General features: G+C 38.8%; 2 protein-coding genes and 1 long non-coding RNA gene across 4 annotated transcripts; all 3 read left to right on the forward strand.

Annotated features, from left to right (window-relative positions):
* Nucleotides 1-1973: 1973 nt before the first annotated feature.
* Nucleotides 1974-5336, forward strand: LOC111659671 (CD209 antigen-like protein A). 2 transcript variants are annotated; one of them, XM_023412668.2, is made up of 6 exons: nucleotides 1974-2134; nucleotides 2963-3052; nucleotides 3665-3757; nucleotides 3991-4133; nucleotides 4281-4381; nucleotides 4484-5336. In XM_023412668.2, the coding sequence occupies exons 1-6, from the start codon at nucleotides 2044-2046 to the stop codon at nucleotides 4629-4631; spliced, it is 666 nt and encodes a 221-aa protein (XP_023268436.1). In that variant the 5' UTR covers nucleotides 1974-2043; the 3' UTR covers nucleotides 4632-5336. The 2 variants fall into 2 exon arrangements, with proteins under 2 accessions (XP_023268436.1, XP_087031845.1); XM_087175719.1 differs by lacking the exon at nucleotides 2963-3052.
* A 270-nt stretch (nucleotides 5337-5606) lies between these two features.
* Nucleotides 5607-8857, forward strand: LOC147818757 (uncharacterized). The gene is made up of 2 exons (XR_015437653.1): nucleotides 5607-5851; nucleotides 6856-8857. It is a non-coding gene; the product is annotated as an uncharacterized LOC147818757 (long non-coding RNA).
* Nucleotides 8858-19613: 10756 nt separating this feature from the next.
* On the forward strand, nucleotides 19614-26909 carry LOC147818758 (uncharacterized; the record flags this gene model as incomplete). The annotated part of the gene is made up of 10 exons (XM_087175720.1): nucleotides 19614-19786; nucleotides 20600-20689; nucleotides 21485-21547; nucleotides 21673-21735; nucleotides 22803-22865; nucleotides 23395-23457; nucleotides 23843-23911; nucleotides 24244-24303; nucleotides 26545-26669; nucleotides 26820-26909. Coding segments are annotated over exons 1-10 (819 nt in total), but the record flags the coding sequence as incomplete, so codon positions are not given.
* Nucleotides 26910-26915: the final 6 nt, after the last annotated feature.

Here is a 26915-nt window from a genome sequence, read left to right on the forward strand (position 1 = left end):
TCTGTATGTGTGATGTGTATACATCATGAGTGGGAAAAAGTGTAAGAATGGGTTTCCTGTGTACTTCCTGTATTTAGCACCAATGACTTCAAATAAGCACTTGTAGCTGTTGATGAGACGCGCACAATGTTCAGGAGGAAGTCTGGATCATTCTTCTATTTACAGACAGTTTGTCTTTATTTATTGTCGTTATTAGTCAAAATAGTTCTTGCTCATACTTGTATCTTGGATGGAGATCTGACCATATTTCAGGACAAATTAGTGCATAAAATAAAAGGGTTCACTTCCTTTTTCTTGGCACTGTATAAGCTTAGATAGCTTAGAAGCTTAGAGTATTACAATATACCCAACTGACTGTTGTCTTGGCACCATATATTCTTGTATCCAGGACATAAATAAACTGTGTCTAGATATATAAACTGATAAAATGTAGTTGCATTGTCCTGTATGTGATGTTCTTGTGGTTATACATGCTTTAAATCGATTATGATTTCACTTCCATTAACGCTGTGTTAGCCTGACGTCTAACTTCCTCTTCTTCTTCTCTCCCAACTTTCATGCGTTGGTCATAATTTCTGACCATGGAAGGAGACAAAAGCAGGGGAGGTAAACCACTTGTTGAAGACATAATAGACCTGGTAAATGATTTATCTGACATGAGCTGCGTAACTGATTACTATCATCTGTGATTACCAGTTGTAAAAGTCAATGCCATTTTGCTTGTTTACTGCTGTATGGTCTACTTCTGCTTTGTATTAGGAAAAAGATTAGGTCACAGCTTTGGCAGTGGAGGCATGAATGCAATGTTGGAAGTTTTGATTTCTCAATACGAGCTCAACCGGTGATGACATTTTGTGGTGCAACATGTCATTATGCCTCTGGCGCCGCTGACGGCAGGAGCCATAATAGGCTTAACAGCCGGTGTATTGTTCTTGGGTTGTCCGTCTGTTTGTCCCATTCTCCTGGACACAATATCTCAGTAACACCTTGAAGGAACTTCCTCAAATTTGGACTCAAGGATGAACTGATTAGATTTTGGTGGTCAAAGGTCAAAGGTCATGGTGACCTCAGAAAACACTTTGTAGCCATTACTGATGACTTCACATGGCAATTATGACAAAATTTCACACAAATGGTTAATATTTAATATGACTCTGGATGAACAGGGATGTAACCTGAAACGAGTCTGAGTGGCAGAGGCATACAAACTGCGAGGCGGTAATTCTAATTGTGGCTCTATGGATTCTATTGTCACATGGCTGTATGACTAAATAAAAACAAATGATTTGATCTATATGGCTCGCAAAGGCTCAGGTGTCACATTTATATAAGCAATATTATTTTATACTTCACGGTTCAATATTTTCAGGCAGATTTTAAGTTTTAGAGAAGAATATTGAGTAAAAATGTCTCTTATAATGGCACTTTCCATTTCATGGCTAATGTTTAAGTACTTATAATATAATTATAAAATGTAATTACTTACAGACTGAAGGGCCATTAGAGAGTAATACAGTAAAGTGTCCAGGTCTAATCATTGTGTAATATTAAGATACAGGATGAGAGGACTTGTATGCGAAGATGAAAGTTCGGTTCATCTGTAGTTGTTCATTCATCATTCAAAACTGTACAAAGGAAAAAAATCATTGTTTTCAAAGGGGAAAGAGTAAGAGAACATCTCACTCCAGGTGAGGATTAAACTCTATAGTAATTTTTTGTCTATCAAAAAATAACTTCATATCAATAACATTCTGATGAACCCCTGATGTAAAACAAAGGAATTATGAGGCCTCTTTGAAGTTTTAAGATTTTCCACTTTGCAGGAATCAAAGACACAAGTTCAAATTGAGGCAGCGATAAAAAGAAAAAGAAAAATTACAGAAAAATGAGGAAGAGGGTGTGCTAATCTTCAGCAAAGTCAAAAATATAAAAGAAGAAGTGATCATAAGTATCATTCTTAGACAATACATTGTTCATCACTATTCCCCCGACTCTAGTCAGTGGGGTAGTGAGCATTTTCCATAAAGAGCATCTGATATTACTATGGAATATATAAATCATCAAGTGGCCAGAAGTGTTGCCTCAAAGAGGCACACTGGAGAAGACAGCGCAGCAGTGACTCCTGTTATGTCAGGTAAGACAGAAATCGTACAGCTCAATGTATATTCTCAGTTTTAACCATAAATTCAGTTTTGGACAAAATGTAACTTATTAGAAAAAGTTTTAAAAAATTAGAAAAGCTATAAGGAAGAATCAGTCCCTCATATTTTCTGCCACTTATATGAAAATGTATAAAAATGCCTTTAGCTTACATACATCCTCAAATTTAATGGAGCTTGAATGCAACTTTACAACAAGGAGTTTTACTCAGTTATCTGAATAACTGAATGGCTTGGTATGTAGGTAAGTAGGTAAGTAGGTAAGTAGGTGGGTGGGTAGCTCTAACCAATATGTAAAGCACATCATACAGCTGCAACTTATAGGCCAAAAAGGTAATAGTGGTCAACTTAAAATACTTCATATTTACAGTTTCCTGTTCAGTAGAGAGACGTATGTGTACAGTAAATAGAAAGTTACAGCTGCTTTAAGTATCACTCTTAGAGTCAGAGTCAGGGACGTACTGTTATAAATTCAGCTGGCAGACTTTGACAGCTTCAGGCGCCTCAGGACCAATCTGAACCGTCAGTGCAGCCTAACATCCTAGAGCAACAGTTGGATATATATGTGTAAATGTTGAGCCCTTCTGGTTATCACAGCAACAGGACAAGGGAAAAGTTCACAAAATATTTATGAAAACGTGTTCATCCACACCCTGGAGTTTTGCAGAATTGAAACCAGAATAGATCTTTACATCAGTCCATGTCCTTGAGCATGTGTCAGGTTTTACCCAGCAAACTAATTCAGATTACTCACAGGCAGCCGGGCATCAAATGATTATTGTGTGTGTGATTTCTGCACTCAGGAAGAAAACTGTACAAACTGGTTGGTGTGAGCTTTGGACTCCTGTGCATCCTCCAAGCTGCTCTCAACATTTCCCTGCGTCATGCTCTCTGTGAGTCGTTCGAAACTGTGTCTCTACTTTCGCCCAGTGTTTTCCCAGACCAGAAAGTTGAACAATTGTAAATACAAGATGCCACTTTATTATCTGTATGTTTTCTCAGTAGGTTTTTTGTCTTCATATACATTTATGTGTAAATAGTTTGATTAATGATAATATACCAATGCCTCATTAAAAGTCAGTCACATTTTTTATCCAGTTTAGTAGTAGTATTGCTGTTTCCAGTACCTGTTTATTATTGCATGAGACTTTGTTGATGACCAACAATCAGATAGAGACACAAGTTTGGGGAAGTTCAGAATAAGGCCAAATAGCAGAACAAGAAAACGGATGTGCCCCATTCTTTTCTTTAAGTAAGAGGGATGGGACCTTCCAATTATTTCATACTTTAGATTTGAGCTTGAATGAAAAATGAAACCCAAGTCACAATTTTCAGAATGTAAACTTGCATATAATCTAGTGTAGCCTACATTAAATCACACATACAGGTTTGGTTCTCTGGTTTGTTCCCCAACCTCCTCCTGTCCACATGTGAAAGTGTCCATTTCTCCCAATGTGTGAAACATTGTCGGCAAAATGTAATGTGAGGTGTTTCTGCTCTTTCAGGCACCTCTGATAATAAACCATCAGGTATTGAGGCCGGCTGCAAAAACCTGACCGAAGAGCTTGATTACCTGAAGAGAAAACTGAAAAACTTTGGTAAGTATGAGGATGAAACTCATCATACCAGTCTGATGTGATGATCCACTGCACACTTTGATCAGCTTGAATGCATGGGCAAAACATTATGTCTAAAGGTGCTAAAATGATTGATTATAAATTAGACATTTTATTAAATATTTACAATTACTCACTGGAAAAGCTTAAAATTATTATTATTATTTCATTGTTAATGTCTGAGATATTGAAGGTCTTCCTCTCCAACATAACAGATCACAATTTTCAACAAGGATGGGTGTATTTCTATCCCAGTTTCTATTACATTTCTTCTACGAAGAAATCCTGGCACGACAGTAGAGATGACTGTCTGCAGAGAGGGGCAGACCTGGTGATTATCAACAGCAAAGAAGAACAGGTGTGTGTTTTATTTGTGGATCTATATGTTTGAGATTAACAAAGACGATATTAAGAAAAAGAGTGAAAAATATGATATAGCGTAGGATGAATAGAAATCGGTTTAATTTCTGTTGCTTACAGATTATTGTTTTTCTCTCTAAACAAGGACTTTACAAGAAAATTTCATAAGACCACGTGGATTGGACTGAGTGACAGAGAGACTGAAGGAATATGGAAGTGGGTGGACGGCACTCCGATGACCAAAAGGTTCACACCTTTACTCCTTTACATGTTGTAGCATGTTGCTGTCCATCAGAAGCTTCTTGGGTTGTGTCCTTTGTTAACAGATTAGTTTTTTTTGTGTTTCAGCTACTGGGCCCGCGGGGAGCCCAACAGTTATGAAGGCAAAAATGAAGACTGTGTAGAAATTAGGTACCCTGATGAGGAAAAAAACTGGAATGACATACCATGTGAAGATCAAAGATTCTGGATCTGTGAAAAGACAACGGCTCTGTGAATCAGCATGTAAAACCAAAACTGAAATTCTCTTCATGTTCAATCTGAATCTGTTCTAATTCACATTTCACACACAATATATTCTATTTAACAATCCTGTGTCTCTGTAGTTGAGTTGGATCAGTTGGATTTTGGAGAGGACCGATGTAATGATGCAATGGCTTAATTACACAGCATGTATACTTTAGGTTATGGAGGTGGACACCAGCTGTATTAGACTGATGAATTACTCTGGCTTATTTGTTTGTTCAGTGTTACTGCAAAGTGACAGATTAACCTAAACTGGACCAATGTCTTAATGGGGATACTGAGCTAAATATTGTGAAAAATAACTGAGAATAGAGCTGGCAGTGACATTTTTTGACAGATTCTGAAGAGTAATTAATTCACATATTATCATCTACATATTCTTACTGTCCATGTCTAATGATGAAACCATTTTCTTTAAATGTGAGTGAGATGGTTGCTTGTCAAAATGCCAGGGCTATAGAGGTGAAATACTGTACTTATCATTGGATGGCTTTAATTGCTGCCATCACCTCTGCCACAACAAATGGCTTGTCAGGTTCTGCAACTTGTACTGAATAAACTTACTATCTATCCGACAAGGTACCATGGAATACTTCATGTGTGATGTGGGTACTGTATGTCTACAAGAATATCGGGGCACTTTTTTATTCAAATAAAAATGCACAGACAGCTCTAACTGAGTTTTACTTCAGATGGTTTCCTGTTGGATAAAGGTGCAGGTTAGTTGCTAGGTATTTGGGTGGTGTGAAATTCAAGAGATTGTGCAACATAGGTCTAACCAAAAAGGAAAGCACCATCATACAGCTGCAACTTATAGGAAAAATGGTAGTAGTGGTAAAATACTTCTTGCCACTGTCCTCAGTTTCCTGTTAGGTAGAGAGTCACATGAATGCGGTAAATAGAAAGCTACGGCTTCTTTTAAGACAGCATCACTCTTTGAGTGAGAGTGATACTGTTATGAGTTCAGAGGCACACTCTGCAGACTTTGACAGTGTCAGGCAGTTCAGGACCAAACAGAACCATCAGTGCAGCTGAACATCATGGATCAACAGTTGGATATCTATGTCAATGTTGAGAGACCGTCCAGTGAGCACAGCAACAGGTCAAGGGAGATGAAAAGTTCAAAAAATATCCATGAAAACGTGTTCATCCACACCCAGGAGCCAAACAGGACTGGACCTGCACTCTCAGGTAATGAAGACAAGCAAAGAGGTGAATGTGTTCACTACAGCCTCACACACAGGAACACACAAACTTAATAGGTGTTTTTTCAGGTTATTATTATTGTTTTTTACAGTTGGTAACATGCATTTTTCTGTACCGAGTTCATTATTTTTTAATCGACATGCAGCTCAGCACAACAGTTAATCTAACATCCAAAATGCACAAATGTAACCAAAACGCTACAGACACATTTCAGGATCAACTCTTTTTCCAGAACACCGAAATATTTTTCTTCTAACAATAAATCTTTGGCACTCAGAACCGTAGACTGTAATAAAAAGCTCAGAACACAATGACCAGCATTCATTGTGTCCATGTGGGACATCTGATCATATATATCATCAAGGAATGAAAATAGGTTATTATCTTTCATTTATTTATTTTTGTTTCTTTTCATATGTGGATGTAAGTTTTGGTGGTGATTGAGTCTGAGTGAGAAAAAGGTCATGAATTTTGAAAGATATGGTAACTGAAGACATTTTGTGTGAAAGCAATCAGAAGTGGTCAATGGTTTAGTACACAATGGCTTCTGTTGTGGTAAATTTATGAAGTTCTAAAGAAAAAAAATGAACTCAATATTGAGCAATGCACATTAGCAAATGTAAAAAAAAACAAAAAAAAAACCCAACAAAATTACATACAAATCTACGCAAATTAATGAGTTTTTGTTGACTCACAAACATGTTTCATACTGGATGGTGGAATTTCAACGGGTGACTTTTGCTCTGAACATCACGTTTATTATTTATTAAAATCGTAAACCTCTGTACTTGTGGTAACACTTTCCGAGCACCCCTTCGACACTGCCCTGGCTTTTAGTTTCAGTTCACAGCTCAGTTGCCTGTAATGTGTTATATTATGGGAAGCAGCAATACAAAGGCTGTCTTGACTTCATTTGATTTGACATTAATAAACACAGTAAAAATTAAACACAATACAGACGAATGACAAACACTACATTTTATCTTCAGGTGCTGACGGTGTAAAGAAGAGTTCCTGCCGAGCAGCTGCAGTGTTTCTGGGTCTGCTGTGTCTTCTCCTTCTGGCCGGATTCATAGCTCTGGTTTTTCTATGCGAGTGCTCTATTAGCAAGCTACCAAAGCCCCAATAAGATAATACAGGTTGACAGTGTTTCTTTACATGTGTATTTATGTGCCAAACTCAGACACCAAATGCAACTCTGAGAGGAAAATGGAGATGGTCCAGTTGTAGACCATGTACAACAACCTGACTAGAGAAAACAGTTGGAGCCAGTCTTAACAACATAAATAGACATTACAAAAAAAGCAGCTGAAGTCCAGTTACAGTGATGTGGCTGGAAAGAAAGAGCAGCTACATAGAGATTTCAGTCCTTGACATAAGACATAAATGAAGCTCCAAGGTAGTAGTTTTTTTATTCACAATTGCTCTCAACAAATGAAAATGATCACAGCATTGAACGGAAGAGGTCAAAGGTCATCAACCAAGAGCCAGTGGACAGCTGGAAAAAGATCAAGGAGAACAATCACATCTGGCACTAAACACCATCTTTGAACAGAGACAGGGGATATTCATTTCTGGGAGACCAGCGTTTGGTTCCTGTTTCAAACCAATACTCAAATAGAGCAGGTCTAGACCTTCTCTTTACAATATCATTTACAGAGACCCAACAATTCCCACCAAGAGGAAGCGCTTGACGGCAGTGGCAAGGAAAAAATCCCTTTTAAGAGGCAGAAACCTCGAGCAAACCAGACTCTGGGGGGGCAGCCATCTGCCTTGACTGGATGGGTTAATACTATGTAGACTTGTAGTTAAATAAGAAAATCAATTCAATGCAGAATCAAAATATTTGCCAGAAAAATATTTTCCTGAAATGATTCAGCCCCACAGGAAAAAGAGAACGATGCCAATAGGCCTTTTTCACAGCTGACATTTCAGCTTGTGATAGCAGGTAAAGTGCAAGTGTTGGAAATAACATTAACAATGGCTCTGTTGTATAAAGTGTCCCAGTTAGACATGACAGCTGATTATTATTTACACCTGAACTTTTCCTTCTGCCACATGTCAAAATGTCCCTGGTGAAAAGGGCCATGCAAGTACAGCCCATAAACATTCACACAGTCTAAATCTAAATGTCCAGGATGTGGCACTGGAGCACAGCTTTAACTAAATGATTACCGGCCTTCTGTCATTCCATCAGACTAATGTTACAGTAACAATGGTCTAATCTCCTGCAATGAAAATTAGACGATGTGAAAAACAATTACAAAAACTATGTGTCCAGGTCACAGGCAATATATGGAGAAGTCAACAGACTGCCTACAATCAATATTTTGTTGATTTTATTTCGAATTTTGTCCCCACCAAATAACCGTAGGTGTGAATTTATGATTTGATTGATTGATGATTTATTTTTTAAGAAGAGGACCGTTTGTCATTTTTCCGTCTTGAGAGAACTTTTGTAACATAAACAGTAACAAAGATGGAGAGTGGGGAAGTGGGTTATGCTGCAGTGAATTTGTCAGTTTGTAAGTCAAATGTATAATAAAGGTTTGAAGCATTCACAAATTAGCCATTAACCCATTTGCACTTGTGGTGTCTTAGCTGTTTTGTGAGTTAAGGATAGGAGTGTTTAAGGAGGACACCCTAGAGAAAGGTCAGGCGCCAGAAGAGGGTGAGCACCCCTTCAGTTCCTGTCTCCAAAACATTCCTAAGAGCTGACTTTTGTTTTTCATAATAAAATTTACAGTATCTTTTAACTTCATATAGAAGGACCATGTTTGGACATAAATGTTGGTTCTGTGCCTCTATAGGTTATTAGGAATCAGCTAGGTCATGAATATGTAACTAGAGGTTATTCAGCCTATAAATTGTATGGTTTTGGGGAAAAACGGGAGAAGATCCTTTTTGGCTTCGGGTCCTCTCACAGGCTGTTTTGATGCTTGTTAAACGATGCTGTGCCTTTTTGTAATAAACTTTTTTATATACAACTGAGCCGGTGTCAGCAGAGATTCCTTCCTCATCATCACATCATCGCTACGGAAGAAACCACACACTCAAATGTTTTTCAAAGGATTCCCAGAGTTTGTTCTTACAACATGTCATTCATTAATTTTTTTTACCAATAACTGTTATAGCTGATGATACTGAAATATTTAGCAGCATGCTTATAAAATCTTGCAATGATGTACTTTCACTGTTTGTATATTTAATATAACTTTTATTGTTATGTCACATCCAAGCTGTGTGCATTTTGTCTCTGGATCATTGATTTGTTTAACAGATCTGTCAGTTTCTGTCGTCATTGTCCTCCTTTCCCTCTTCTCACCAAGTATCTTATATCTAATTTCAGGTTCCACATGTTCTGATTTCTTTTTATTTATTTAGGAGTTTAACTCACACAAGTTGATTCAATTATAAATAACACACATAGCCACAAGTGTACCTAAATAAACGCTCAGTGTCCACGAAGTCAACACTTAAAAGAAATTACAATGGATGGTCAATGGTTTCACTGTAGGACAGATGAGGTACAGATGCTTTGATAGCAAGTAAGACTGTTAGCCTACAATATAGTATAACTAACTAAATCCATGGTAATAGATGTCTCTGTTACGAGTAGGGATCAGTTTGGAAAGGGGCATTTGTGACATGATTACTTTGGTGAAACAAACATGCAAAGTCACAGTTCAAACTGAGCTCAATTTTATAGCAGAGTTGTTCATACTCTTCTCTTCTTTGGTTCTCCGTTACAGTCAAGTTTAAAAACCAAGCAACAAAATTCGATCAAGAGGAACTTCTTGAAACTTGTTTAGAAAACAGATGTGGCAACATCAGATAATAATAATCATGTCACATCTGTTAAACATATTCAACCATGTGCTGCACTCCACACATACATATACACCGATCAGCCACAATGTTAAAAATAGGTAAAAGTTTTAATATTGTGGCGGATCAATGTAAATCTAAAAATCTAGTAATTCTTATACATCAGTAATACGATTTTAATACGTATTTTCTAGTTTAAATTATTTTACATGGCTTCATGGCCTTTAAGTCCCAGCCAAGTTCATCACTTTTTAGTGTCCCCCAGAAACACTTCCATAGTGTTGTGAGTATTTCCAGCACGTGTCGTCAAATTGATGATGTTTTCTGAATATGTCTGTGCTTTGTCTCTTTGCATATGGTGTGAAAAGACTTAAAAACATCTCACTAAAAGAGGAAATTATTTAAAAAGGAAGGTGACAGTAAAAAAAAATATCAAAGGAAGACACAGTAAGTATTAAAGATATAAAAATGCTGGGTAACTGAAGGAGGAGTGTAACATCTTACTTGTTGATACTGTGCAGATAAAACTCCACAGTTATTTACGGTTTTGAATCGAGTCAAACTAATCTGGTTTTGATCATGTCAGAGCTTCTATGAAAGACAACTTGCTGAAAAATGAGGAAGAACAAGTGTGAGACATAAAAGAAGTTCCTGATCACAGACTAGCACCATTTGTCCTTTCAGTACCACCTCCATCACTTTCCAAGGGCTGAAATATGGAGACGATAATCCATGAAAACAAATCTGAGATGTCTATGGTATATGAAAACCTCCATTATGCCACAGTCAGGAATGTTGTATTAAAGAGCCGCTCTGGAGAAGACAGTCAAGTTCCTGCTGCAGCACCTGGTGAGGCAGAAATCCTAATTGTTTTGAGGTTCAGTTTTAAACATAACAGCAACAATGTTCACATTCATCTTAAGGTGTGCATTACATTGTAAATTTGAATTCTAGAAATACTGTAAATCCTCCAAAGAAAAATCATCTCAGTATCAAATACAGATATGAAAAGATCTTATTATTGTATTTTTAGCGTGTCCACTCTAACCTGTTAACATGGGCGCCAAAATGAGAAAAACCAAGATATTCTATAGTCGCCACTCACACTTTCAAGTGAGGGACATCATTAACCATTTAGTGCAGCAGGAGACCTTGACATAAGTACTAAGTACAAAAATTATTCAATAAGTGGATAAGGATAACAAGTAAAGAAGTGCACCAAAAGTACATAGTAAGCGCTAGTTAGGCATGTTAGGGTGTTAAAAGTGTGAGGAGAGGACATGCTCTGGGAAGAGATGAGTCTTCAAGAGATTCTTGAACATAGAGAGACGTCCCTGCACTGATAGTATTCAGTAGTTTGTTCCACCTTCAGGGAACCAGAGACAGGAACAGTCTGGACTGCAATTGCCTTGTGTGCAGGGATGACAATGCCAGACAACATTCCTTAGAGGAACACAGTGGCCGATAAGGAGCACAAGGCTGTATGATTGATTTCAAGTAGATGGGTGGAGACCTAGAAGTCGCTCTGAAGGCAAACATTAGTGACTTTGAATTTGAATTCGGGCGGCCATGGGTAGTGTAGGTCGATGGGTAGTGTAGGTCGATGAGTAGTGGAGTGACATGTGTCCTTTTGGCCTAATTGAAGACTAGATGGGCCATCTGCAAGGGTTTCATTGTGCATGAAGGCAGTCCAGCCAGAAGGACATTACAGTAGTTGAGGCGAGAGATAACCATGGCCTCAACCGAGAGCTGGGTAGCACACTAAGTCAGGTAAGGCCTGATTTTTGTATAGTGCAAAGTGGCGTGATTGAGAGACCGGTGGACCATGGTCAGAAGGATAGCTAGTCGTCAAACATGACACCCAGGTTGTGACCTTGGTTGGGAATAGAGATGATTGCTGATTTTGATATTGATGTTGTGATGGAGAGAACGATTGGTCAGGATGACTAAGAGTTCAGTCTTAGAGAGGTTTCAACAGAGCCGTGTCAGTGGAGTGGCCGCTCATAAAGCCCACCTGATTTGGATCAAGGTCATTCCATCGGAGGAATTCTGAAACCTGCTTATAAACTGCCCTTTCGATTCACTAAGATAAGTAAGGAAGTAGGGAGACCAGTTGATAGTTCCTCATCAGAACAGGATCAAGTAAGGTCTTTTTTTTTGGGGGGGGGGGCTTTTTATGCCTTTATGAAAGCACAGTAGATAGAGACAGCAAATGGGGAGGCAGAGAGAGGCGGAATGACATGGCCGTCCGATGCTGGATTCAAACCGGGGCCGACTGCAGCGAGGACTGTAGCCTCTACACACTGCGCCACTCGACGCCCCCAAGTGAGGTCTTTTTGAGTAGAGCAATTACTTGAGCCTTTTTGAATGCAATTGGAAAGGTTCCAGATGCCAGTGAAGCATTTATCACGTGCGTGATGGCTGGCACAATGGTAGGAGATACGGCTTAGACAAGGTTGGTGGGAATGGGGTCCAGTGCACATGTAATAGGATATTATTACTGTATACTGTAGTTTACTGTGTAATCTGAGAGTTCTCATTGTTACTCTGCTGATACTCTCATGCCAACACTGTTTTGTGCTGTACTGTCACATCAGTTTTCAAAAGCAAGCTTGTATACCTACACTTTGCTCTGTTTCTGGATTCCATGAGAAAATACTTAACTTGAACTGCATGGCTGGCTTTTGGCATTCCTCAAAGGTTACCACTGTTAGATACTTTTCAATGAAGAGTCAGGTATTAGCCAACTGATTCTTGGACATGTGAAGTCAGACCCTCCTGTAACTGTAACTGCTCTCAGGCTATGAATGAACCTTGATATTAACCCACTAAAGAGTTCTGGGAAGGGCATGGGGACAATACGCACTAGTTTGTTCCAAATTTTGCATAGTTTCTTCTTCCTCTTCTTTACTCTGGTTGTGTTAAGCATCTTATTCTAATACCTCTTTTTACAACTTATACATTTCTGTGGTTTTCCCCCAATTTTACTCCCAATTTGGAATTGCCTTCTGCATTTGCCAACACTAATCACCTGAAAGCTATATGAAAATTATTCTTTATTTCAACCATTTAAAAATGGAATTTATTTTTGTATTTTTGAAATTCGTTTTTTGCAAATTACTCAGCAATGAAATTGTTCCTCTAAGGGGTTGCAGTGGTTTATTGATTGTGGCTGTACTTATATCTGATTACAACTACACTAGTGTGTTATAAGTCATTTATTAAATGTTTATATAGTGCTTATGTATATGCTAAATAGGAAAGTAAAGTCTTACCAGAAAATACTTTTCAGTGAAAGTTAGACTCTCACTTACAGTGTGAGGGCATTAAGGAACATGACGCACAAACTTAGGTACAGAGCATAAAAGTAATGTAAGAGTGCGGAGGGGAGGATTGTCTGTGTTGAAGCAGTCGTGGAGGGAGTGCCTCTTGTATTGTGTAACATTTATGCTCCTACTAAGGGGGACCCTGGATTTTTCCATGACTTAAATAAACTGCTGGGAGACACTGAGGGTGAGATTATCCTAGCTGGGGATTTTAATGATGTTATGGATCCAGTGTTGGATAGGAGTTCATTCAGGCCCCCTCTCCTAATGAAGGAGAGAGAGGCCTTGCATATGCTGAATAGGGATGTAGGCCGGCCTAGAGGATATATGGAGACTGGCGAACCCAAATGCGAAGGATTTTACCTTTTTCTCCCATTGCCATAAAATGTTCTCCAGGATAGAATTTTCTAATTAGTGCTTCACTGACGAACAATGTAGCTAACTGTGATATAAAGGCGATCTCCCTGACCGATGATGCACCTGTCGAGCTAGTTCTTAAAGCCACTGTGAGACCTGAGAGGAGAGGTAGATGGAGACTTAATGTTGGGTTATTGTCAGATTCAACTTTTAGGAAGGTGATAGCGGAGGATTTGCCAACCTTTTTTTAAATCAACATCGGCAGTACTAAGGACATAGCTACTGTTTGGGAAGCCTCTAAGACGTATATAAGGGGGAAAATCATAGCACATGCCTCTAAGAAGAAGAGGGAGAATCTTGCTAAGATCACAGAGTTGGAGAGGGAAATAAAGGATAAGGAGCTAGACCTGTCAAAACATTTTTTCTGATGGGGAATTTCAGGAACTCTGCAAGCTTAAATACTCTTTACATGACATGTATAATAAAAAAGCAGAGTACGCACTTTATAGATTAAAAACAAGCTTTTATGAAGGGAGAGAAAAGATGGGGAGATTGTTGGCGAGGCAGTTGAAGGAGAAAACATTTGGGAATACTATACCAGTTATAAAAAAAAGTTATAAAAATTGTCGATATTCCAACAATATTATGAAAGGTTGTATACGTCTTCCATGGCCCCCCGACGCCTCACTGGAGGATATAGAGCAGTTTTTCCTGAATGTAGAAGTGCCCAAACTCCAACCTCAGGAGGCAGCTGGATTGGACTCGCCCATAACTGCAGCTGAAATACAGAAGGCGATTTCTTCAATGAAAAATGGGAAGTCACCAGGGTATGACGGACTCCCGGTGGAATATTATAAGGCTTTTGGAGATATAGTTGTACCGGTGTTAGAGAGGGTATATCAGGAGATGTTTGATAAGGGTTGTGTTGCTCCAACCTTTAATGAAGCTGTATCTCATTGATTCCCAAACCAGGCAAAGCTGTGGCGGATCCCTCCAACTATAGACCTATAAATCTGCTCAATCTTGATTGTAAGGTTCTTACAAAGGTTTTGGCAACACGTTTACAGGTAGTTCTGCCCAGTATCATTCACCCATATCAGGTTGGTTTTATGAAAAATAGAACTTCGACTGACAATATTAGACTCTTGTTACATCTGATGTGGCTGAGTCAATCCCAAAGTGTTCCTATCACTGCCATTTCTTTGGATGCAGAAAAGGCCTTTGATAGGGTGGAGTGGCCTTTTTCTGCTCTCCGCCCTATCACATTTTGGCTTCAACTCTAATTTCGTTAAATGGATAAAAATGCTGTACAGAGAACCCAAGGCAGCGGTGATGACAAATGGGATCAACTCCCCTTTCTTTAATCTGACCCGGGGAACTCGACAGGGATGTTCATTGAGCCCGTTATTGTTTATCTTTTTTTTTCTTTTTCTTTTTTTAAGAGGTTTTGGCGCTGTCAGTTAGAGCTCACCCTGGAATTAAGGGAGTAAGGGGAGGTGAAACTGAGCATAAATTATTGTTATATGCTGATGATATTCTAGCGGTGGTTTCTGATCCTTTGTCTTCTTTGCCACATCTTATGGACACAATACGGTCTGAAAAGATGATTTCTTGTGACCGAGAGATGGAAAAGTGTACAAATCAGACCAACAAGTTAACGCTTCAATTTGGCTGGTTTATTTGTGCACAAAGGACAGATCTGGTGCTGGGTACACCAAGTCTCTCACTGAATGACAGAACTTGAGCTGCTTATATCCTAACTTGATCAGGGCCTGGTAATTATCATCTGTTTAACCTCAAAACCTTTCTATCAGTGTTTCACTTTTATTGCTTACATCCTCCTGGTCATCCTAAATCTCTGCCAGGATGTAGATAATCTTCTAAACACCAATATAACCATAAAACCCTTGACAAAACAGACTCTGTGATTTCCTGCTCCCCCAAAGGTCAGCAGCCTACCTAAAGTTCACATTCTGGACATCCTTAAACCAAAGTTACCAACATGCAACACAAATACAACCAGAAATCGGAGGCGATGCCTCTCTCCAGGCCGTGTACTCCGTTTATGGTGGAGAAATTTAATTTTAAGTCGGTGCGCAAAGGGATGAAGTATCTCGGCATCAAACTTTCTGACGAAATAAGCGAAATGGTAGCATTAAACTTTAACCCCTTGCTTCAAAAGATAAAAACGAACCTTGATAAGTGGGGGAAATTGAAACTCACGTTGTGGGGGAAAATTGATGTTGTAAAGATGATAGTTGCCCCGCAGTTCGGCTATGTTGCAATGATGTTGCCAATGCGGATACCGTCCTCCACTTTCAGACAACTGGATGATATGATAGGGCATTTTCTATGGGCGGGGAAAAGACCGCGAATAAAATTGAGAAAGCTGTGTACACATATGGAGAAGGGAGGGCTGGGCCTCCCAGATCTTAGACTGTATTATTTAGCTTTTGAGATGGCCAAAATTGCGAGGTACTGGCAAACGTCGGGCAACAATGTGGCTTGGACTGAAGTGGAGAAAGAGATATGCTCGTCTTTCCAGCCCATAGAGGTGCTCTCTCAAAAAAGGTCAAATATCACGAATCCAATACTTCTGCACTCAAGGGATGTCTGGACCACGGTGCATAAAATGTTTAAAGTTACGCACACCCTACAGCGATACTCTTCACTGTGGTATAACCCTGATGTTTGTATTGGAAGGAAATCAGTTTATTGGGAACAATGGCATTCAAAAGGTTTGAACAAGATTGGTGATCTTTTTTAAAATGGTGTATTCTTGTCATATGATGGGATGATGCAGAAATTTGGTTTGGTGGGGAAAGGTCATTTCTGGAAATTTTTGCAATTGAGGAGTTGCATCGGCTCACGGCCATACAATGATGCTGATAATGTGGTGCTAGAATACATGAAACTCCCGCCTGTTAAACGTAACGCTTCACAATTTTATAAAATTGCTACTTCTTCTCTCAGCAGTGATTCCAACCAGCTAAAGATGATTTGGCAGAGGGACCTTGGTGGGGAGATTGAGGATGAACGATGGGCTGTAATTGTGGCTGACTGTGGAAAATATGTGAGAGAAGCGAGAGGAAAACTTACACAGTACAATGTTTTACATAGATACTATTATACACCATCTCGACTGTATACAATGAAACTTTTGGGTGATGATTTGTGTTGGAAATGCAAAAAAAGAAACTGGAACTTTCCTTCATTGTATGTGGGAATGTGCTTTGATCAGGTCTTTCTGGAGTCAGGTCCTGAACCTTTTGAGTAATTGGTTTGGATCAGAAATTTCTTTGAACCCGGAGCTCTGCTTACTGGAGGATAGATCCCGGCTGCCCACTGCGGACAGGAGTGATTTCTCTGTTGTCTCTGTGGGTACGTCGACGGCATGCAGAGTAATTTTGAGACACTGGAAAGCACCTGAGGCTCCACGGGTGAAAGAGTGGATATATGCGATGACAGACAGCATCATATGAATGTACGCTTTATAAACTGAGTGACGACGGGGGGGGGTTGACCCCTTGGGGCAGGTTTTGGGATTAAATGAAGGTGGATTGATATTTTGGTTTTATTTTTTATGTTTTGTTAAAAGGTATGGATTTCTGGATGCTTGCACTTGGAGGTGTGTGGTTATTTTTCTTGTATCAAGTGTCTGTCTGTCGCCTATTCTATCTGTCCATGTGTGGAGTACCATGTTGAGATTGTCTTGTGCCATGCCTGTAAAAGTTCAATAAAAACTTAAGTTTCAAAAAAAAAAAGTAATGTAAGAGAAATTGGAAATTGAAGTTTCCCATTACAGTGATGTAATAGGAAACTTTAACTTACTGGTGAAATTTAACTTACTGGTGAAATGAGGAAGGACAAATTTTTGTTGCTGTGTAAGCTGAGAAATGTTTTTTTTTTTTTTTTTTTAAATATATAAGAAGCGGCAGATCACAGATCAGCACAATCCCAAGAAAACACAGCCACTAACAGTTCATAACTCTGGGGCGGGGGGGACCCTGTGGTCAGCCAAAGCAGTGGAATTTAATGACATACATTTACTGACAATTTCAAGGTACACACGAACTTGAGTATTTCCAGTTAATGTTGTTATGTTTTATGTTGTATTTTATGTTAAGTTTCAATTAGAAATACTGATGGTTTTTCCATCTCATCAGCTGCTGAGACACCACTTGAGTGCAGAAGCTGGTAGTTGACAGAAATAGTTTGTTGTTGTGTACTGTGGAGATGCCAGGGAGTGTGCTGCTTGTGTCGTTATTGTTGTTAACCGATGTCTTAACTCAATGCAGTCTGTTTGCACTTCTTAAACGCAAGTGTTTGCAGTTACTCTGTCTGATAAAGCATCTGCTCAGTTTGATGTTTGATGTTGTTGAGAAAATAAAGACTAGCTTGGCTCAACCTTCAGACAGTTCACTAAAAGAACAAGGGCAGTTATATTAACAGCACAAGACTTCGAAACAGTTCAGCCATTTTTTATTTTTTTTACTACACAACAAACAAGTTCATGTGATTGCCTACCACACTGTATAGCTGAGTGTAAAAGGTTCAAAATCTGATTTGCAACCGATTTTAACTAATATTTATTTTGGATCTCTGGTAGACTCCAAACCTGACCCATTTAGATCTTGCTTAGTTTCATAATTGTTTTGTGGTTCTTTTTCCAAATAACAATTTCCTCTTTCACCCCAATGAAAAATTATGTTAAATCTTGTTGTTAATCGGATGTTTCTGTTTTTCTCTATGCTCAACAAGGATGGCTGTATTTCAACGGTAGTCTCTATTACAATTCTTCTAACGAGAAAACCTGGCAAGAAAGTAGAAAAGACTGTATTCAAAAAGGTGCAGACCTGACGATCATCAACAACAGAGAAGAACAGGTGCGTGGGTGTGTATGTATATATGACTGTGTGTAAGACAGATATAGTACCGACATGTTGTTGAACAAAGGGTAAAAATAGTGAATGAATACAAAGGTTGAAATCAGTTTAACCTGTTACTTGTCTGTTTCTTTCCTTTTTAAAAACAAGAATTTCATACGACAATTCAAGAAGTACTTGTGGATTGGACTCACTGACATAGAGACGGAGGGGAAATGGAAATGGGTGGATGGGACTCCACTGACAAGAAGGTGAATTGATGTTGGGTTTAACTTGGCTACATTCTGTGTGTTGCTGCAAATAAAATACCTCTTGGTTGGTGTTCATATTCGCTACAAATTTACTTGTTTTTGTGCTTTTTATTTCAGCTTCTGGGATTCTAAGGAGCCAAATGGTAAAACACTTGAAAACTGTGGGCAAATTAAAAATCCCAATTTGCAAAACAACTGGAATGATGAAAGATGCTCCAATACACACAACTGGATCTGTGAAGAAAAAGTTTCTCTGTAATTGCATCTAAACCTGCCAGACAATACAGAAAACAGGACAAAAAGGTGCATTTCTCAATTTCAGCTGAACAGAGGAAAAGATTTAATCACTTTCTTGTTATTTTTTCAGTTTGTATGTGAACATAATTTTCATAATTTGTTGGCTTAGTATCAGTGTAGTGTCAAATGTTCACTGCACTGTAGGGAAAGTGACCACTTATGTAAAACCAATATACAACTAGGGTCACTGCTTTGCTGCAAAAAGGGAATACTGTAATACATATGCTTTGATTCCTCTTTAAATAAAGGCCTGCTGTTTCCTCATCATTTGTCAGTGTACAATGACTAAATTTCAGTCCATTAATGTCTCCCTTGTAATTCACTATAAACTGGTGGTCTCAGAGCTTGGGCACTCTCCTCAAAGGTTACCACTGTTAGATACTTTTCAATGAAGAGTTTAAGTCATTTATTAAATGTTTTTATAGTGCTTATGTATATGCTAAATAGGAAAGTAAAGTCTTACCAGAAAATACTTTTCAGTGAAAGTTACACTCTCACTTACAGTGTGAGGGCATTAAGGAACATGACGCACAAACTTAGGTACAGAGCATAAAAGTAATGTAAGAGTAATTGGAAATTGAAGTTTCCCATTACAGTGATGTTACTTTCATTTTATAGGAAATGAAATTTCCAATACAGGGGTCAAAGCTTCTAATGCGAGTCAAAGTATAAATTTAACTTACTGGTGAAATGAGGAAGGAAAAATGTTTGTTGCTGTGTAAGCTGAGAATTTTTTTTTTTTTTTTTTTTTTTTATAAATAAAAGAAGCGGCAGATCACAGATCAGCACAATCCCACGAAAACAGAGCCACTGGCAGTTCATAAGTCTGTAGTCCGTAAAATATGGCAAATGGTGTCCATACAGAGGAATTTGAACTCACTATGGAAGATGAAAACCTCTGTGCTGGTTCAGCCAAGACTGAAGCCTCTCTGAACCGCTCTGGTGAAGAGGATGAAGTGACTTCAGTAGTGTCTGGTGAGATGCATTATATTAATGCTTCCTTGATCTTGTTTGTTCATTTATTACGCAGCATTTGCTTGTGTTTGTTGGATTTATTTGTTTGTTTGTTTATTCAAATGCTTTTATCATCTTTTTGTAACTGAAGCACCTTGTAACCCTGGTTTTGAAAACTTTTACTTCCTTACTTACTAACTTGGTTATTTTAACCATAACATCAGCATGGACAAAAATGAAGACTTGATTTGTCTGTAAACTTTTAGGATATGCACAGCAAAGTGCGGTGTGCACTTAAACCTATTTCATGCTATGACGACAAGGGCATTTGGTCTCTCATACATGATAAAATAAATTCACAAGCTTATAATAAGTGATATTCAAAATTATACATTTACTACAACGCAGTGTCACCTGGTTTTGCTCCTTGAACAAACCTCCAACCTCATGGTTAAAATCTAATTCAAGAAGTGTGAAACCTGTGAAACCATTCACTGAGTCTCTGATGGGAAACAACAAAGTTGCCACATCCCAGTCCCTAGAAAACTGCACACTGATCTTTCAATAGTCTTCAAAGTCTGGCGCGCTCTTTCAAGAGCACTGTGGAACTGGAGACGATATGATACCAAGTTCACATATCACTTCTTGACAATGAACAGACAAAAAGTTCTTTGGCATCTAAACTGAGAAAAGAAGCTAATAGATTTAGTCAACCCTCATCACTTTTCTCACTTGTTGTAATTATTGTAAATTTGGGGAACACGAAACGTCCTACTAGTCACTAAGAAAATCTGGTTGTTTCTCTGTGTCATTATGTTTATGTTTTGCATGCAGGAAGAAAACTCTGGAGACTGGTTGTTGTGAGCTTTGCACTCCTGTGTATCCTACAAGCTGTTTTCAGTATTTCTCTGCGTATTGCTTTCCGTGAGTTGCCTCCAATTGTGTCTTTGTACCATTATCATCTTATTTTATTTAGTCTATAATAATACTTACATGCTGGGTCAACCACTTGCTCTGAGAGCCTGTCAATGCCAGTGCAACATTGATGAGAATTTCACAATGTTGGTTTTGGTAAAGTTTTGGTTTATTATTCATCCCTGCAATGTAAAATTTCTCATTGTAATCCTATGTTCATGTTTTAAGCAATTCATAGTTTTTTCAGAATTTTTAACACTGAATGTTTACCTAGCACACATTCTCCTGCAACACTAACATGGACAGGTGTATCAGAAATGTCAGAGGCAAAAAATGAGGATGTCAGAATCAGTCTCAGAATACATTAAAATTATACTCTGTCCTTCATACTGTTGTCCATTAAAGTGAAATTAAACCCAAGACACAATGTCCAGCCAGTAAGCCTTCTTACTTGGCTAGTAAAAACAAGTTTTGCAGCTGTATGAGACTATGCTTTGTCTACCAATGTTTTAAAAATAGTTACCATTACAACATGAATGCAAGATGGAAATTCTGTTTCATTGTCAATATGTCGTCATAGTTTAGTTGTGGTCCTCGTATCAGAGTCAGATCAGCTGAGATTACTTTAAGGTACAGCGGACGTTGCTTCTGTTCTCTGGTACACACCACCTGATGACCTGAGCTGCTGATTCATGTGGGGTGGATGCAGGGCAGTTTTTGGTGGGCATGTGGGTTGTTTGTGAATTTTCTTGCATTTAGATGTTAATATAATCTGATTCTGTTACAAATCAATTTCTTGCCCAGGTAATGAGGCTGGTTTTAAAAACCTGACCAAACAGAGAGATGAGTTGAAGAGGATCAACTCTGGTGAGTATGAGGATGAAACTACTCCAATAATCAGGACTTAAGACACTTAATTACCGCAATCAATGCAATGCACACATATGATATAAAGTGAATTGCCTCTCCAAGTCTAACATTCTCTCCACCAGATATTGAGGGCAGGTACAAGAGCCTGACTGAAGAGAGAGATGAACTGAAGAGGATCAACTCTGGTGAGTATGAGGATGAAACTATAACCACAGCTCATATCCAAAGAGGTGTCAGTGCAGGACAAATACTAACCCCAGCTGTGACTTCAGCACTCTGTACAGTACTCTCTTAGTCAGTCATGTAGGGATAAATTCAAAGTCAGTTACAAAAGAGCATATAGTATATCTTTATCAGTTCTGGATCCAAAGGTGTTTTAGTCAATATCAGGAAAATGAAGTAAATCCTAAGTGTTACAAGGGTAACATATTATGAATGTGAAATCCTGTCACTGAGGACTGATATAACTGGTCACTTCAGGCAGAAAACCTAAGTCCCAGTAGCATCAGATGTTTTGCTGTCAGTGTTTTATTATACCTCAGCATAAGTAACATTTTTAATTTGTAGAAGTGAAACTAGCTACCACCACAAACTCAATAACTAAATGTTACGTTGATTTAATGGCTTTCTAAGTATGATTCTGTTTCAGGGTAAAGATCACAAAACTCACAAAGCACTTGTGGTTCCTCTGAAATTGTGGTTTCACTTCGGTGTCTCAGATTCAGTAAAACTCGAAGCTTAAATGTTACTGAATCATCATGTTTAGTATTGCAGGAGAATTGCTGCTAGGCTCCCATTCAGGGAGAGAAATACTAATTTAGGAAAGTTTTGAATCAGTTGCAAACAAATCACATCACACACAGGATTTACAAGACAGCTCATATGCTATTCTAACATCAAGAGCATCAGACTTTCCAGTTTTGAGTTAATGTATCAGATTCTTGGCAGGCTATGCTCCACTAATCAATATCCATCAATGTACTACAGTCAGATTAATCAGATGACCATAACTTTACAAGGCAATGATACGTCAGAGCTGGAGCCTGTGTGAAACCAGTCCAACAAATTTGATGTACTTCTTTCTCATACATTACATACATTATTTTAGCTGGGCTCAGTTCATAGTATAAACCATTTTGTATGGCTAACTAATCACCTATCAAAGTATGTTTAAATTCATATTTAAAGCCACTCTTGTCTCTTTGTCAATATAATCTCATTGTGCTGAAAATGGTGGCAACTCATCAACCAGCTATTGAGGCCAATTCTGAAAACTTGACTGAAGAGCGAGATGCGTTGAAGAAGATCAACTCTGGTAAGTCTGGCAACTAGTCTAATAATCGGAGCTCAGATCTGAAGGAATGAAGCACCGTTCTGGACAAATACTAGTCCCAGTTCTAACTTCAGTATATAGATTACATTTTAAATCAATCGCATAGCTTTCCTTATACAGGCCTACAGGGGGAAATCAAAATATTTTTCATTTATTTGACATTTTTTACCAGTTGTTTCTTGCAACTTCATCCAGTGTTTATTCTATGCTAAGCTAATCACTTCCTTTATATGAGAGTAGTTGATTTTCTCATCTAACAACAACAAATGAAATGTCAAACTATTCCTTTAAAGTGAAATGAAACCAATTATCTCAATTATCACACGCCACGCACCAGTTTTAACAGTACAGTTATTCACAGATTACCACGTGGCATCTAGTTTTGGTTTATAGCTGTATGTGAGAATGGTGTGTATAAAAATATTATTTATACTAATTATCATTGATACATTACTTGATCACCCTATCGAAAAACTGTGTGGTGAATTGTTTGAATTCACCTCTCCACCAGATATTGTGGCCAGTTTTAAAAACCTGACTGAAGAGAGAGACGAGCTGAAGAGGATCAACTTTGGTAAATATGAGGACACAACTAATCCAATACTAATGATCCAAAGGGCTCGTTGATACAAATGTTACATATCATGATAGTTCACTAACAAATTGACTCATACAATAGGCCACTGTTGTCAAGTTTAAAATGGATGCAGTTAAAGTGGCTTTGATTTTGAACATTAATATTACACTAATACTCTGAAACGGAGCATTTATGCTGAGCAAAAATATAAATGCAACACTTGTTCATATTGAGATCCAGTGATTCAGATCAATGACATAATTTTCTTGTAAATTCAGAAGATTAAACTAGCTACAACCCCAGACATAACTTGACAAAAATTTTATGGCAAGTACTTGCTCACTGAAGTGGTACTTTATCTGATAGATTACTTCTGTTTCAGATACTGAATCCAGTCGTAAAAACCTGACTGAACAGAGAGATGAACTGGAGAGGAAGCTGAATATCTCTGGTAAGTATGATGATGAAACTAACGACAGCTTAGATCCCAGAGGCTGCATATCTTAAGTGTTTTGTTACTTATAAAGTTTCCCGGTAGATATTGTAGTTAATAGTTTCTCTCCAAGTCAATAACATTAAGTAATAGAGGAAGGGAGCTAATGTGATGTGATGAGAACATAAACATGAGTAGACTGTCTTCACAGAGCTAAGCAAACTACTAATAATTATTATGATTGATGAATGCAATATGAAAATTAAGTTTTAAAGTGAAGTGTTTGTTTGGTTGTTGACATAACTGATGCTGTTAGAAAATAATGGTAAACTTTCCACTCAAAATAACAGATTCACAGTATCATTCCCTGACTGAAGAGAGTGACAAGTTGAAGAAGAGACTGAAAAATGGTGAGTTTGAGGTTGAAACTGGTTATAACAATTATCAATGATCCAAAGATGTATGAGTGGAACATTGGGAAAATATGAGGTTGCACAGAGTGAAATCTTGCGATATACACTGCAAGCTGAAAGCAGTTAAACAAGTAATCAATGATCAAACCAGCTGTTTCTGCACGTTACTGGAATGTTGGATTTCTTTTCATTATCATTACGCACGTCACGCAGCCAGTGTGTCCGCTCTCACCTGTTAACATGGACGCAGAAATGAGAACCAGTACGTTCAGCAGCTGCGACAGATGCAGTGGGTTCCTGGCCTCACGACACACGTTGCTCCTTCACCAGTCACAGAAACCTTGTCTGTGCAGAGAGGAGAATTTGCATTAGCACAGCCACTAACACTGTGTCAGCCACTGCGAATAACAAGCTCACAAACAACGTAAACGAACAACAACGCTTACAATTCTGATACGTCTTCTAGTCTGCAATTTTGGTGCCCAATAAATTCTCCAAAAACCCCTGAGTCTTGGTCTGACTGACGCGCAAACATGTTGCAGAGTCTCTCGTTGTTTCCGCCACTGACCATATTGATACTCTGCTGTTTCACCTGATTATGTAGCATAAGCAGCTGTGGTGGGCGGGACTTAAGGCCTGATCCAGATTTTTTCCAATGAGTAAGTAAGCCAGGTGTGCTTACAGCCCCAGTTTTTTTTTTCTTCTGTTTTTATATGGGAATCATGCTCAACAAAACATCAATCATAGCTGAGTATTTTTTTAAAGTATGTCTGGAGAGGAATTTTAAAACTAACTGACTGACAACTAACTGGCAAACCTAACCAGACATTAAAACCTGTGCCGCAGTGTCCCGTTCCTGCTATCAGCCAACAGTTTGAGCATTTGATAGTGGGACTGTGGGGGTCCTTTGCCTCAATCGAAGTCAGGTTCAACTTACCTTTTGACTGTCATATGCCAGAGTACCTGTTACCAAAGCGCTAACTCCTTGCTGAATACGTCTTCCAGTATGTGGTATTCCTACCCCAACTGTTGAGAAATCAGGAGGTTCAGGCTGGGGAGGAATGGCAGTGACCACTGCAGGAGACAAAGGGGATTGCAAATAGGTTCATGTCCAACTGGCTATTTTCCCTGAATCCCAGTTAATGTGCGGGTTATGCAACCGGGGTTGAGCCAGAACTAGAGGTGTCAAAGAACATTGAATTACATTACATTGAACTAGATAACGGTTCATGGGTTATTACTGACTGAAGGGCAAATTCATAGTTCATACCCTAAGCACCAAAATCAATCAGAACTAGAAGGGGCAAGGAGAGCTGATTAGCACACAGGCTGACTGTACCTGAAGGCGTTGTTTAGATGGGGCTATGAACGAGCCCAGTTTTTTGACCAGACGGGACAAACAGCCATGAAGTGATCCAATTTCTGAGGAGTGTTCCTAGATTGGCTATGGGCTTTTGCAGGAAGGTGTATTTTGGATCTGAGTCTGTTGAGTCCATTGTATGGGCAGATTGTTCTGTTAGGTTTTGTAACAAATCTCGACTCAAATACAGGACTCGGAGATGCTTGATTAAACAGTTTTAAAAAATGTTCAAAAGGAGGTTTGCTGAGGGTTCAGGCAGGGGGGTCCGGGACAGGTGATGAAGCTGGGCAGGTGGGAGCTGGGGATTTGGCCAAGGTTGGCATTGGAGCAGGGCAGGCTGAGCGATGAATGTCCGTGGCTGAATGGATGAACAACTGGAAAGATAGACAAGCAGAGCACACACAGGAGCCACAGGGTGAGTCAACCTAAGCAAAGGGAGAAGGATGAGAGTAACTTGGAGAGCACACACGAGGAAACAAACTTGACTACAGATTGGCTGTGTGTTACCACTCTGCAGACTGAAATGATCAGTGGAAGAGCGAGGGAGTCTTTATACTGCAGTATGTGCAGTACATTATATTGCAGGCAGCGAGTAGTAGATTGGCTTAGGGTGTGTGGATGAGCTGGCGGCAGAAGTAACTGGATACCACGTCCAGGAGACACACACACACACACACACACACACACACACACACACACACACACACACACACACTCAGAGGGAAACACAATGGAAACAATGGGAAAGAAGGAGGCACAACCTAACTATAACAGTTTCCCATTTTTCCAAATAACAATTTCCTCTTTCACCCCAATGAAAAATTAGGTTAAATCTTGTTGTTAATCGGATGTTTCTGTTTTTCTCTATGCTCAACAAGGATGGCTGTATTTCAGCGGTAGTTTCTATTACATTTCTTCTAATGAGAAAACCTGGCAAGAAAGTAGAAAAGACTGTATTCAAAAAGGTGCAGACCTGACGATCATCAACAACAGAGAAGAACAGGTGCGTGGGTGTGTATGTATATATGACTGTGTGTAAGACAGATATAGTACCGACATGTTGTTGAACAAAGGGTAAAAATAGTGAATGAATACAAAGGTTGAAATCAGTTTAACCTGTTACTTGTCTGTTTCTTTCCTTTTTAAAAACAAGAATTTCATACGACAATTCAAGAAGTACTTGTGGATTGGACTCACTGACATAGAGACGGAGGGGAAATGGAAATGGGTGGATGGGACTCCACTGACA

Source organism: Seriola lalandi, unplaced genomic scaffold (genome assembly GCF_002814215.2).
Source record: "Seriola lalandi dorsalis isolate HSWRI2012SDOR001 ecotype SW California unplaced genomic scaffold, Sedor1 jcf7180002054486, whole genome shotgun sequence".
Taxonomy (NCBI): Eukaryota; Metazoa; Chordata; class Actinopteri; order Carangiformes; family Carangidae; genus Seriola; species Seriola lalandi.

Excerpts from the sequence above, each read along its gene's own strand:
- LOC111659671 (XM_023412668.2), top strand. The coding sequence starts at position 2,044 with ATGGAATATATAAATCATCAAGTGGCCAGAAGTGTTGCCTCAAAGAGG. Across the intron at positions 2,135-2,962 it reads AGTGACTCCTGTTATGTCAG|GAAGAAAACTGTACAAACTG; the intron begins GTAAGACAGAAA and ends TTCTGCACTCAG. Across the intron at positions 3,758-3,990 it reads GAGAAAACTGAAAAACTTTG|ATCACAATTTTCAACAAGGA; the intron begins GTAAGTATGAGG and ends CCAACATAACAG.